At 38.3% G+C, this 14,990-nt stretch overlaps 1 protein-coding gene across 2 annotated transcripts in view; it reads right to left on the bottom strand.

The window, feature by feature from the left end:
• The window catches only part of rbks (ribokinase), a 34,704-nt gene that overhangs the window by 17,816 nt on the left and 1,898 nt on the right, over positions 1 to 14,990 (bottom strand). Inside the window, exons 2-6 of one of the 2 annotated variants that reach the window (XM_032547676.1) lie at positions 13,754 to 13,815; positions 6,197 to 6,329; positions 5,112 to 5,175; positions 4,665 to 4,727; positions 2,688 to 2,852 (exon numbers count right to left, since the gene is read on the bottom strand). In XM_032547676.1, the coding sequence (XP_032403567.1) occupies positions 2,688 to 2,852; positions 4,665 to 4,727; positions 5,112 to 5,175; positions 6,197 to 6,329; positions 13,754 to 13,812 (484 nt within the window). In that variant the 5' untranslated portion in view covers positions 13,813 to 13,815. The remainder of the gene's footprint in view (positions 1 to 2,687; positions 2,853 to 4,664; positions 4,728 to 5,111; positions 5,176 to 6,196; positions 6,330 to 13,753; positions 13,816 to 14,990) is intronic. The other variant, XM_032547677.1, reaches the window with a different exon arrangement.

Below are 14,990 nucleotides of genomic sequence, written 5' to 3'. Positions count from 1 at the left end.
AGAACAACTCCTTTAATAGATTACGAGAGTGTGTACATTGGAAAAATATGAAATGAGTGAGATATTGTTTTAAACATCTGCATATTAATTTGGTGGGAAATTATTAAATGAGTTGTTTTATTAAAAGGCAATAAATTATTTTCATTGTAAAATTCCTACAGAACAAAATAGAATAAGTCATTTGCTTACTATAATCAGGCGTATTATATCTATCTTTAATTTCTTCTGAGAACATTGCATTTTGGTGTGCACTTTTAATACTCTATGTCTGAACTGATCTTGCTGTAGTTAAGATACACCCTGATGTTCTTGTGTTACTCAAGCTATCATCAATAATCAGATTATGTTTTGTTCCTGCTGTCAAAACAGCTGTTGCGCACAAGGGTGAGTCACTTTATTGTGCAGGTGTTGAGCATGCATAAGATGAACATATGCAAAACATCCATGGAAGGAATCTGATCAATATTCCCACGAGAGCAGCTTGAACGTAGTCCCTCATCCACTTATGCATGGTGTGTCTTCACGTCACGCAGACTGACGTGTCTGTCTGTCTCAGACTGCTTTGTTTTCTAGCCAGGTGTTAATAAAACCACACAAACCAACACAAGCACACGGACACTCACAGCTGCTGGGACAGATGTGGCAATTCTGGGATGTGTGAGTACTGAGTCACGTCTGGCAGCCGGGCACGTGTGTGTTTGTGTTTCATGACTCTGGGCTTTTAAATGTTGGCTGGTTCAAAGTCTGGTTGCACATGAGCTGAGAGAGCAGCCAGAGGAGTTTTAAGGAAGCACCAAAAAAAAAAAAAAAAATTGTTGACGTGGTTGGTTTAGGACGAAAGGTGGATGGAAAACAAGGCCAGCGAGAAAGCAGTGAGACACCCAGGAACACGCATACACACAGAAAAGGGATGAGTCATCAGTGAGTATGTGAAAGGGCTTAAAGAGGCTCTAATTGCATCTGGTGAGAAATATAATAGCAGCATCTTGTTAAGGAAGTGGAAGAGACAAAAATGAGTGTAAACGGAAGAAGAATAAGCAGAACTGAGTTTTTTCCATTAACTTCTCTATACTAAATGGTTGGTGGCAATAATTCCGCATATTTTCCTTTCAAATAATGGCATAAATCAAACTTTTTTTCTTCACAGGTTATCCAGACTTTCTAGGAACTGGCATCCGCAGCGAGTGTTGCTCGCTGGTGACATTTGCGTAAATTGAGCGTCGCTTCACCCCCGCGTTATTAAACCCATTAACACCCGTTCCCTCCAGAGAACTCCATTTACGCAACGCTCTGGTGCAGCAACGTCGAGGTGGCATCTTTGCCAAACGTCTGCGCTTGCCTTGCATCTCTTCTGGTGCTTCATGCCAAGCTGACATGGAGCGGAGGGTGGGTGGGTGGGGAGGGGAGTGCGGGGCGCTTGGAGAGGCCATCTGGGTATCCCATCTGCAACACGGTTACGGCTGCGACTCTTTGCTACTGGCAGCCTGCAGCAAGCGATTATGGACGACAGTCTCTGATGACAGGGGTGACAGTCTCCCGAGATGTTTCTGTGACGCGAAGGGCTGCTAATAATAGATTATTAATTCAGTAACCTTGTGACAAAAGAAAAGTGGAGGGTTGAGTTTGACAAGACAGAGGGTGGGGACGAAAAATGAAGCTTCTCAGGTGAAGACGATCGAGAATCCTTATCCAGAAGTGGACTTACGGACAGTGTTATTTGCTGCTTTCTTTTACGTTTGGTATAAATTATTATGGTATATATTATATTCTGTATATTCCTTTATTTAATCAGGTAAACCCCGTTGAGATCAAGATCTCATTTTCAAGAGGGACCTGAGCAAAAAATTTGCAATACAATTTGCAATGGTGAAATATTAGAAAGCTGTAACTCTGGGATGACTCTTATTTTTACATGTTACTTTCATTCTGTCCAAAGTCACTCAAATAGAAAATGTCAAGTATACAAATCTCCTTTTTTACCATTTTTGCTACATTGCAGTGGAGCCTGGCCAGGTCTGAATGACTTAAGTTTTATTTCCTACAAACAAACAAGTATTCTGCCTCCAACATACACAAAGATCAACCAGGTATCTCTAACTTTGGTATAATGAATACTAAAGTCCTTAGGACCTATATTTTTCACCACTGTCAGTAAGATTAAAGATCTGCCAAAGACAAAAAAAAATGTTGGATCTACAAAGGTGGAAAGGGCTTTCAGGCCACCAGCAAGAAGCTCTTTGTGAATATGACATCTTCTCAAAGAATAGACTGGGAAATAGAAAGCTCAACATTATAACATCTTGTCCAAGTTTGGTTGTTCGTAACTCAAAAAATTGTTCTTGGGGCCAGAGAAGATGGCTCAACTGGGTCGTCACTGAAGATTTGGACAAAAGTAGTGTTTACACACATATCTGAAAACCCAGATGGCCGCCAGACAAGTGGATTACATTGCAAGTGTCTTCAGACCTTTTGGCTAAGAGTTCTGGACACATTTCTTTTCACTGTCCCAACATGAATCCTTGATGACCAATAGCTTTGTCCTCACACACTCCCAGTCAACATCACACAACATACAATAAAGATCTGACTAGTTGATCAAACCTGATGTTTATATCACACAGTTTCATTACTTAAAAGCAAATTTTATTATCAAAAGCATCATCCGTACATGCAATAGTTACACTGACCTTTATTGTCATGAGCCATTTGCAGAGCCTGGAGGGAAGTCTGCAAACTGATCTCCAGCTGACACACCAAGACTTTAGCTTTTCTGATTGCAGTAAGAGCTTGCTGCAGCTCCTCTTCGCCCAAAAGCATGTTGGCACCGGCCACAATTACAATGGCATTTTCACCTGCCCATGGAAATGCAAAAACATGTGTAAGGATAGCAGCAGACATATTTTAAACCCAATTCAAACTCTCAAGCCCGTACATACATGGTAAAAAGAAATTACACCATCTTTAGATTCTAGATATCAGGATATATACCAGGTTCTAAGACACTTTCATTTACACAACAAAGCTTATTCCAAGATGGAATAAAAAATAAGCACACTCTTAGTGTTTTTGTTGCATTTCAGAGAGAAAATATAAGCTAGGTGCTGCTAGCCAAATTTAGCCACCTCAATAAAATCTTAGTTTTGACAGTTTTCTGTCACCATCCAGGCATGACACCATGACCACCAGCCAAATAGTATGTTGGTTCATCTTTTGCTAAAGCCCAGAATTGTCAAGTTATGCACTCCTGAAGGTGTGTTGTGGTATCTGGAACCAGAATGTTAGCAGCCGATCCTGTAGGTCTTGTAAATTGGTGAGTCCATTGCTTGTACTTGTTTGTCCAAAAGTTCAAATTGATGGAGATCTGCGGAATTTGGAAGCCAGGTCAACATCTCAAAACATTTTTTGTGCTATTCAAACATTATTACTTTTTTATTTTGTAGCAGGATAAACTATGCTACTGACAGAAGCAAGAGAGTATGCAGTTCCTGTTATGTGTCACTTTCACATCAACATGAATTGCAAGGTTTTCAAATCATTTCCCAAACCAACATCCTGCTTTCACTAACTCACCTTTTTCATTAGTAGTGCCAATAAAAAAGGCACTACTAATGAAAAGTGGGTTTGTTACCCACTTAAGAGATCCACATGAACCTGCCCAATCCATCCACATAAGGTAAGTGAGAGATCATAATCATCAGACTAGCATAGGGGCCAGTAAGAAACTTTAACATCCTCAGCAGCTTGAGCTACAGCATCTCATCTTTTGGATTGGATTACACAAGCCAGCATCAATGGGAACTGGCCCATCCATGATCCCATCACTGGTTCACCATCATTCCTTTTTAAGATGCTCTGCCACCACAATTTGGCACTTGTCAAACTCACTCTAGTCATGCTCCTGATGCCCCAACTCTAAAGTCAAAATATTCTGTTTAATATATTTCACCCATCAATATGTGGAGTAATGAAGAAGTAATTAATGTTAATCACCCCTCCTGTCAATGGCCATGAATACAGATGTAAATTGGTCACCTAATCTAATAAAAATCTCTCCTTTTTTTTTGCTTTTTTGAGTGTTTGACATTCTTTTCCTTTTCAATCTTGAGCAATGAGCAATTTCTAATTGGTTTCAAAGATCCATTACCAATTGTTCCTTTGAAGAAAACCCAAAACCATGATAGCAAAGCCCAACAAATAAAATAGAAATTCATCCATTTATTTCAAAATTTAATCATGTTTGAGATGTAAATATGACAACGAGCACAAATAATCTTAGGCAACTGTGTTTAAGCAGCTTTTAGTTTGCAGGACCCTTCTGAGACACGGTAAAATACAATTCAGTATTTCTATGGGTTAAGGATATAAAAAAACAACATTTAACTGATTCTGTTTTAGTTCAACTCTCATTTACAAAAAAGGGGATGAAGATTGAGATCCAAAGATAAGCTCTTTTTTTCAGTAACTGACAGTAAATCTCCTGGAACTACTTAAATGTAGAGATATACACGGGTGTATTGTGTGTATGTGTGTGTGTTATAGAAGAAAAAAAGAGTGCTGATAGCCTACAGGTATTCTTGGCTGTGCATGCATGAAATCATTTCTCCATCTCAAAGAGCTTTTTGGATCTCAGCAGGGCAGTACAGGTTAGCGGCACAACCATTTACCTGCATCGTTGACGGTGATTGAAGCGGCTCCTGTGGCTGCATCTGAAGTCTGCCAAACAAAGTCTAAGACAGAAAAGGAGAAAATGTGCCTATGTTTAAATGCATTTAATGTTTGTCTTTACAGCAAAGCAAATCTATTTCAGTGCTAGATGGATTTTATACACTTATGGAAGACAATGCCAGAATTGCAGTACCTACCACTTGCTTTGTGTGCATTTGGCTGAAAACATGTTACAAGGGATTTAGGACAATATTTGAAAAGCAGCTTTGGTAGAAATAGTTAAAAAATTTTAGCCAAAGCAATAGAGCTAAAGGTGCTGATGTAGCAAAATGATTAATCCAAAATGCCAGAAAAATGTGGATCCCAATGGGAGTCTTATGTAGTGCACTATGACAATGGCAACCAAATTTGCTTGAGTGTGGAGGAAAAAACAGCAAGAATATTACCTGTGTGTACATCATTGTCCTTGAAATTCTGGATATAATTGTCTCCAAAGAAGTCTTTCCCAACCTAGAGGAGATTGAGAGCAAAACGATTCCAACAAAGAGAGTGTCAAGTAGGGTCAGACTTGGTTAGCGGCAACTTTTGAAAAGTGAAATACTCAAATCTCTGTTGGGCTGGATTTTGGTGCGCCCTGCCAGCATGCTGGCATGGTGCCGCTGCCGAAATTGTGCAAAAACGAACAAACAAAAGCCAAGACATGCACACACCCGCAAACACACGACCAGCTGCGCCAAGCCTTGAAGACACAATAACCCCGCCTTAACGCCTCTTCATGCCCACCTCGCTATCGTTTCCATTCCCTCCTTCCCCTCTTTCCTTTATCCGCTTTGGGATGTCCACATCTGTAGCTACTTCGGGTTGTGAAAGGGGTCCCCACCTTGCCCTGAGGCTTCCAATTCGAACCCACGCTTTTAAAAAAAACGTGCTTCAATGCGAGCATATCTAGCTGCCTGTGATAGTGGGTTGGAATGGTATTGGCTGCTTGGCCCCGTTCTCTTTGAAGAGCGGCCTTTCGTCTTGGATGTTTTTTTGACAAGCCTGGGTGTCTATTTTTGGGTTCTCCCCATGCCCGGAGAGCTCCTCCCGCACTAGTTTGTTATCGATTGGGCCTCTTTGTTCTGACTGAGGTGGGGCTTTGGCGCTTTAGTGCGCAGGTTGAAAGGCCGCGCTGAGCTTGCTGATTGGAGACTCGAGGTTGTATGGTTTGGGAATACGCTTGTTTGAAGGCACGCAGGCGTGGGTGGGCAAATGCATGCGCTATGGTATTGATCATGAAAAAAATGAGACATGGACAGTTGATATTGTGAAGTAGGAACGAAGCTAAAAGGTTTGTTGGAGTTGTTAAGTTGGCGGACCATGGTATCTGATGGTTGGGTATTCGTAGTAAGTGAGACAAAATTGGACGAGTAAAAATACTTATCTTTCAACTGAGTTGATTAATTATGCCAAAGAAATTTTAACTTCAACCCATACTCAACCAAATTACCAGCACCTGGCTTTGGCTGAAAACTTCATGTCCCTTCCATACCTTGCAGATCATGGCAGTTTTCACCCCCAGCCTAGCTGCCTGAATGCACTGGTTGGCTCCTTTCCCTCCAAAGCCAATGAAGAACTTGTGACCATGGATTGTTTCTCCTGCCTTCGGTAGCCTTGGTGCCTGGCTGGGGAGAAAAATAAACATTCCGGCAGTCAATTATTACAAAAATGTGTGAGAAACATTTCCAGTAGAATCTGCTGATTGATTGAAGGTCTTGCAAGTCAAGATTCAACACAATGTAAAGACCATTTTAATGGATGAAGAAATGGGACATAGCACAACCACATGTAGCCTGGTAAAAACCAGCCTCTTGTCCAACACTTTATTTCGGACAAAGGGTCTGGGCTCTTGGCTATCAAGAAACAATTACTTCCTGAAGGCGTTGACTGTTGTAGTTTTAAATGTACACAATCACTAATGTTTGCATTTTATGTATGTAATCACCAGTTCAACATTATAAAACACGAAACTGCCTGCACTGTAAACAGCCATCTCCCACTGCAGACAGTGAAGTGCTGAGCAGAACCATATGGCTGTTAATGTGAATTCAATATTTGGCCAACACCAACTGAAAGGCTTTGTTCACTTTCTAATCTACAATTGCTAAAACTACAGGCAAACTACAATTCTAAAGCAGCACAGAAAATCATTGTCATTGTACACATCTGGCCTGGTAGAGAATCTAAGTGGAGGGAATTCTAGTGAATGGGAGAAAGCCCAGACTGTGCTGTAAGAAAGATTAGAATCGAGCAGAATAGCACAGGAATGCAGTGGGCAGGCTAAACTACAGGGGGGAAAATGTAAGCATGTGGATTTGGAAATTGCTTCATCGTTCTACTTAAACCTGAATAATCCAATGCCACCATTTCAAAATTGGAAAATAATGCAAACAAATAACATAGATGTCTCAACTTGCCTGATGTCTGATTCACTGGTTGGTAAAGTTCAACCCTGCACTTCAGCATGATATGTGACAGGTGTATATGGAAGGAGATGTCTATCCGATGAATGCACTAATCTCAGACTCGGAATAGGTGGTGAGTAATGTAGGAGGTGAGATAACATAGAGCCTTATGGCTACATGTGAGGGCTTTGTGGTTTGGCCCTGGGCACTACTGGCTTGAGGCCACTAGGACTGTGGGTAGCAAACTGGTATCATAAACTTGTTTTTGACAGCATTGATGCATTTCTCTAAGTGTGTGTGTGAGAATGTTTGTGACAGGTGTGCTGTTACTGTGAATTTACACAAACACAGGATTTCCAGTTATTGAGCAGCTTTTTTTCCTATTTTCTAATTCTGGTGCTTTTGCATCAGTGTGTTAAAACACAGGGAAAAGAAAACAAATCTCAAGATAGCAGAATATTAGGCTATTGAGGCAGAAATTCATCTACTAGGAAAAAGAACAAAGGTTGTAAAGGTAGGTGAACACCCACGTAGGTGTTCAAAGCACACTTGTCCTTTGAATGCATTGTTACCTTTGTATAATTTGAATGCTACAAACAAATTTACTTTTTGGTAACTTTTTTTTTAACATTTATTTTCCTCAGGAAGTTTTGTCTTGCCATTACACACTGTTTTGAATAGTCTTTTATATAAAACTTTCTCAAAAGGGGACTGAATATAATAAAGAATGGACCGAACAAGACACAAAAATCCAACTCAAGCAAATGTCTTAAGTCTTGGGAAAATATTTTTGCAATATCTGACTAAATTGAAACAGATATTCTGTTTCATATCTCTAAAACAGAATACCAACCATGTGTTAAGTGTAGGTAGAGGGGAAAAAAAGTTTTTTTTATATCTGGGTGAAGATCTATGGTTAGCAATTAGATAGCTTAGTTGTTGGAATATAAACTAAATGAAGCAGCAAAACTCTTTAAAAAATATGTGAATCATAGTCATTCTACAATGGTCCTGATCAGTAACCTATGACACTAATGTTTGGTTTCTTCAATGGAAAAGGTCAGTTAGTCTTTATGATAAACTGAACTATGCCAAACTAGCTAAGATAAAAAGCTAATAGGCTAAACAAAGAAAGCTAGGTAAAGGTAAGCAAGGCTAAACTCAGTGACATAAAACAACAAAAAACTAGGTTAAGCTACATTAAACTTAAACCTAGGCTAAGCTACATTAAGCTAGTTGATCACAACTAGCTGTGATCAGCTAAGCTAATCACAGCCAGAACAAACTTTGCTAAAATAAGCTGAACAAAGTTAAGCTATGCTAAGCTAATAAAAGATAGGCTAAGATACACTGAGTTAAGTACAGAAAACCTAAACTAAGCCAACATTTAACTCCCTCGGTGAAATAAAAGAGGAATTATTCTTCCGTTTTACATTTTAAAGACATATTTTAGAGTAACAACATAGCATGCTTTTTTGGACAAAACAGCTACAACTTTGAAAAAAACAAAAAAAATTGCTTTATTTCTTCCGAAACTGTGATTCAATGAAATATCAAAAAAGTGCTAGTTGGAGGGTTTTTTCTTCTTCAAGCTGTATCTCATCTCAAAAAAGATACTATTGATTTTCCAGAAAATTACAAAAGAATAAAGATAAAATGAAACAACTAAACAAAACATGATGTTTTTTTCTTGATGGGATGTTGGCATAAAGGTAGTGAACATTGTTTAAATGAAGTAATTTGAATTTTTATGAGGTTTTCCCAACACTATTAAATAAATTTATAGTTCTTAAAAGGACTGACATTAGAGCTTTAGAATAATGAATAAATCTTTGGCTTGTTTCCACCTGAAGAGATATAAGTGTCAATAAAGACAAACATATTTCCAAATTCTTGACTCAAACCACCCACGTCTCATAAAATGCAGAAAGACACTTGGCTATTGTTGTTTGTGGTGAGTGCACCGAGTAAACAGCACAGTTATGTGCTAAAGTGCGACCTCAGTGTGTTTTCTCCCACGGAACCAAGAGGCCAAAGCAGGTGTTCTATGACGTGGATTGTTTGCTTTAAGGCTGACTCTCATTTCCCTCTCCTATGTCTGTGCCTCAGCTGCTGGGAAGAATCACAGGGAAGTAAATGAGGACAAAAACAAACCCAAAAGATTTTTTCCACAATCTGAACTTTCTTCCTAAGCTCTAATGTGGACCGGAAACTTTAAAAATAAGACCCAGACGGACATCAAGGTTTAACCTGAGAAGAAGTTTTCTAGAACAGGATGCATACTACATTATTGCATAATAACTCATTTAATTCAAGTGCAATGACCTTTAGATCAAATTATGAGTCACAGAAGTGATTTTTCTGAGCCCAGGAGGCTGTTTAGATCCTTGTTGTGTAATTGTGCTGGTCCATAAAAGAATCCTGTTGCTGAGGTTCCAGGAAATCAGAAAAAGGTGAAAAGGGGGACGAGCTCAAGACACCTGACATTGACAACCGGTGAACTGCTTTGCTAACAATAGGCACATATGTGGGTGTTTAATTCTCTGTTCACACCATTTATCTGAGCCACGTGCAAGCTGCCATTATGCAGTTAGTGACCAGAGGCAGCCTATAGCTCCATATAACAAGCCACTTATCAGTATACTCATTGTCTGGAACAGCGATGGATGCATTACTGCTTTAATTTATTTAATTCATTCAATTATAGATCATAATAAGGATTTACAGGCGGATCTCTGAAATATCTTACTGTATCATAAATACATAAGATTATTTACATAAAACTTTCTATAACTGACTTATAAACATTTAATAAACTACCTTTTAACTAAACAATGACTGTTCATAAATCAGTAATTATAAGTCATACAGCAATACGTTAAAGGGAGAGAGAAGATGTAAAAGCAACCAATACCTTGCTAAAAAGTGACTTCGTACCACTCTCCAGAAAACATCTTAATTCTTGAAACTTGATAATTATGTGCTTATTAATAATATATAAATTGTTTATTAATTATCAAGGAATAATTTATAAGGTGTAATCCTATTATAAAGTGCAACCAACAAATGTAGTTATTCCTTAAAGTAAATCAACAGAAAGAACAAATACTTAATTTGACCAGTTGTACAAATTTATACAACCTATAAATGTGTGGTGTAAATAATTATTTAAGTATAAATATCTTTCTACTAAAACATAATCATTTTGTTTTTGATTGATATTCCGATTACATTCAAACTAACTGATCTAGTTATTAAATATCCTGTCTTATTAACGATAATAATAATAATAATAATAATAATAATAATAATAATAATAATAATAATAATAATAATAATAATAATGTAAAAAGTCTGTGTTAAAGGGAATTTTGAAAATGAAAAATAACTTTCTAAGACCTGGAAATGAAACAGGTTTGATCAAAATCTAGTTATCTAGTTGACATTATACAAAAACATTTTCTGAGAAAGTAAAAGTCAAATATAGAGTGCCAAATTAAGATATCTACCAGAAGTGTGGGAAATCCTTGCAATAAATAAAAAATAATCCTTCCCTCCAGCTTTAACCTTTTGCAATGCTGATTTCTACAAACTATCTATGAATGCTTTTTTTGAAATTTATTTTGCAATTGTTAATTTATGTAAATAGTAATAGCATTGCCATTATTTTACGAGAACACCTATTTTATTGCTCCCAATTTCAAGGAAAAGTTTATTCTAAATGGTCAGAAAGCTATGGCAGCAGGGGGCGCTGTTATTTCTTTGACAAAGCTTTAAAAGTATGAGAAGCAGATCTGCACCTCTTTTCAGTGTGCTATGGATGGTAGAAATAACTCCTGGCTGCTCGAGTGTTTGAAGAAGTCACAACTGGAAAAAGACAGAGTGAGAAACAGCTGAGCATCTAAAGGAGAAAAAAGATAATTAAGATTGTGGGCCGTATTTGACTAACACGGTGCCAAAAACCCTGACTGGATTTCCACCTTCAAAGCCAGATGCATCACTTTGAAGAGCTGAAATTGTACTCCACTATCCGGATTTTGACCTCCATCCAAAAATCCCCCCGCCTTTCCCGCCCAGAACCAGACCGTTTTCCGTAAGCTTATTAAGGCTCTAATTGACAACTCCTGCCCTTCAAAGCAAAAAGTCGCTGGTTGAGTTTCTAATGAGAGCCAAAATTAAAGCGTCTCCCCTCAGTAGGAGAGAGCATGTGTTTTTCATGACTAAGGAACTCACTAAAACATGACATAAACACCTTTAAAAAATAAATCAAAACTCTTCCACATTCGGTTGGCTTCAGCTCTGACATTAAAAATGCTTTAGGTGTCATTGCTCACAAAGAGGCTGAGAATTTGTTTTCAACTAACACACTGTGGTGCAGGCGATGACTAACCAGTTGTGGGAATGGATCCGACTTGGCTCAACAAATCTCACCACATATCAGGATGATGCAACACTGACATTTTCAATAGCAGCAGTTATACAAGACTATCTGCACTCTTTAAATCTATGCAAGCTGATTTACAGTTAACATCCACATCATCTTAGATCAGCGAATTTGCTTTAGATGTGGGAGAGATCGCAATTTAGAAAAACCTTTAAGATTTCGAGTAAGCTTGCTCTAAAGGTTGTCACACACACACTGTCAAGCTACTCATGTTTTCTGTAACATCTTTAGGAAAAATACTGAAAAACAGCAACGCGGTCTAACTTTAGACCACTTCCTCTATTTTTGCGACGGAGTCCACTTTAAAAAACTGTGATGGAAAACCCCCTTCCGTCTCTATGCCATATTTTCCACAGGCGTGCATGTCAAAATATAATCCCTGAAGGGGAAAAGGGGGTTGTGGTGGGTGTTAATATAATCTGCAATAAAATCTGTGTTAATAGATCTGCAGCTCTACTTCCGTTCCCAATGCTGGTAGCAAATTTAAAGTTTCAGATTCCTTCTTGCAAAGAACACATTTACAATCCAGAACTAATGCTACAGGGAGATTTCAACCAGCAACATCCGCACCATTAATTGCTTGAAAATCTTGTCTCCGGTTAACTTTGCAAGCATTAACAAGCCCATTTTACTGGGACACAAACCACAGGACATATCATCTACACCCCAGTAACAGTCCAGGTCAAACTTCAGCTATATGTTGCAACAAGAAAGGGCCTAAAGAACCACCTTAAGTGGTACACACCTGTCTTCAGGCCACGTCAGAGCGCAAACATCAAGTATGAAATCAAAAGAATTGTTTGGAGACCTCTGAAGCAGGATTGTCTTGAGGCACAATTCTGGGGAAGGATACTGAAATATTATTGTCACCAGTTCTCCAGTTTGGCGGAAATCAGGCACTGCTGGTGGTGACAGAATCATGCTATGGAAATGTTGTGCTGTAGCAGGAACTGTCAGACTAGTCCAGAGTGTTCTTGACCTCAGTCTGGGTCATTGTCCTGCTCACCACAACCCAGAGCACATGGCCAGAACCACTCTATGAATGTTCTGCAATGGCCAAGCTAGAGTCCAGAGTTGATCTGACTGATCAGACATCTCTCATCCAACCAGGTGGAGATTGAGAAGAACTGCAAAGAACGGGCTAAACTGCCTAAATATAGGCGGGTTAAGCTTGTGCATCATATTAAAAAGACTTGAGGCTGTAATCGCTGTCAATGGTGAACCAACAAAGTATTAAGCAAATGTTATGGATATTTACATAAATGTGATTTCTTGATTTCCCATTTCTAATAAAATTTGCAAAGGACTAAAAAATGTTTTCGACATTGTCATATTGAGTGTGAGTATAATTTTTAGTTAGGAAATTACATTAATAAAATCTGGAATAAGGCAGAGGCATACAAAAATGTGCTAAAGGGGAAGCCCTCAACAAAGTGACAACACATTTAGAGCAAAAAGTCTTTCAATAATGCATGTGTAACTGGGTCTATATTAATATTTGTATAATTAATAACCACAAAACGCAGAAGTCCACAGCACACACTTGAAATCTGATTGCAAATAAAACACTATTATTAATTTGTGTCATGTAATTTTTACACCTCAGCAGAACAGGAGGTCATGAATTGCTCATTAAAAGTTCCTATCCACCATAATCAACCTCAAGAAAATATATATATACATATATATATATATATATATATTTTTTAACAAAAGTAAATTACTATAAACTGTTATGGTTCCCAATGAGTGTGACTGCAGATTTAGTAAAACAAAACCATTCCATTTAAGATTTTTTGTTACCACTGAATAAAATGTACTCAATTTAATTTGGATTTTTGAATTTTTTTTTTAGTTTGAGATTATGCTGTTGATATAACATCGCATATGAGGATTTCTTCACAACTTTACTGGTATAAAAGAATCCTAAACATGATGATAAACTGCATAGTCAGATTTTATTTACAAACCGAGAAGCATCACACAGGATCCAGATGAAAATGCTGAGAACTCAGTTTTACATTTTTCAAATTAATTTCCTTATATGGTAAATAGAATCTAGCCTGTTTCCTCCTGGGCCAACCAGAGGAAGTTAATGAGTTTTCTGAGATTTTATGCTGTACTTGAGATTTGTCATCAAACATAATGCTTTTTAATGTGATATCAGGCAACAGGAAAGTAAGTATGTAAATGGACTCACCTCACCAAGTCAGTCATGCAAGAGCCGACCACAACAACATCAAAAGCCCTGTCGCTCATGATCTGAAGAACAGAAGAAACATTACCTCAGTTATATTTCAAAGATCTGATCACATGTTCATCATATTGGAGACTATTGATTGCTTGGGCAACATAAAAGATAACATTAGACTAAATGCAGTGGGAGCATCTCAAGGAAAATATGTAAACTAGTTTCTCCGGGGCCATAAAACTCGCCCCATTTATCTCCCACATTAGCATGAGCTTGATTGAAACAAGGAAGAAGGTAAAAATAGAGCATTCATCACAGAGCTGAGTTGGATATATCCCAGCCTTACCGGAGGTATTGGAGGGGGGGCGGGGGCATTTTGATGCTATGTCCCGTGAATGCACCACAGCCCAAGCAAAGTCTGTAATTAATTCAATCCCCTGCTTGTATTGGAGCTAATGCCGGCGTGTTAATCTCCTTAAATCTCTTCCTATAGGCAGTGGGAGACTTGGAAAGCTTGGCCGCTGGCTGTAGGATGGCTCGATTCTGTCTCCCACATCTCACAGCGCATTGTCTTCTCTCCGCAGGAAGTAAACTTAGAACCCCCTCAATGAAAACCGTGATTATGATGAGAGCCATATAGTCTGACCTTATGAAGAATGATAGCACTTTGTACAACTCTCCCATGCTTACTCAAATTGAGTAATTTCACTTAAAATCCTTTGCAAGATAAAATCTGACTGTATAATGAGAAACTCCCTGTGCCTCTAAAGGAATCCCACCAGTAATATGTGCATGATAACCAGTCTCGAATGCCCTGCACGGGGCTTTTTTGTTTTTCTTTTGGTGAATACTTTCAGATTGAGCCTGAATCACCAGTGTGAAGGCGGACTTTCCCAGCCATGAATCAGCCATAATATCCATGCACAGACATAACTGATAATACTGTGTGCACCAACATCTGTGTTCATTTTTTTTATATTATTTCAAAAATTGCTTTGATTTTGCCTGTATAGGTCAAAATTTCCTTACACACTTGTTCCAGCTGGTATAAAAATAATCAAAAAGCAAAGACTAAATATCCACCCACGCCGCAGGTTGACATTTCAGATAATTTTTTATTCATAACAAAATAAGTATTTAGGACGTGGATATGTTTTGATATGCTGTAAACCCAGACAGCAAAGAATGTTTGATCCACAAACACTCTTCCTCATCTGGCTTCAAATGAAACCACTGTTGACCTTTG

The sequence above is a fragment of the Xiphophorus hellerii genome, chromosome 19, assembly GCF_003331165.1.
Source record: "Xiphophorus hellerii strain 12219 chromosome 19, Xiphophorus_hellerii-4.1, whole genome shotgun sequence".
NCBI classification, from domain to species: Eukaryota; Metazoa; Chordata; class Actinopteri; order Cyprinodontiformes; family Poeciliidae; genus Xiphophorus; species Xiphophorus hellerii.
Note: the sequence above shows the minus strand (reverse complement) of the source record. Positions and strands in the feature narration are given on the sequence as shown.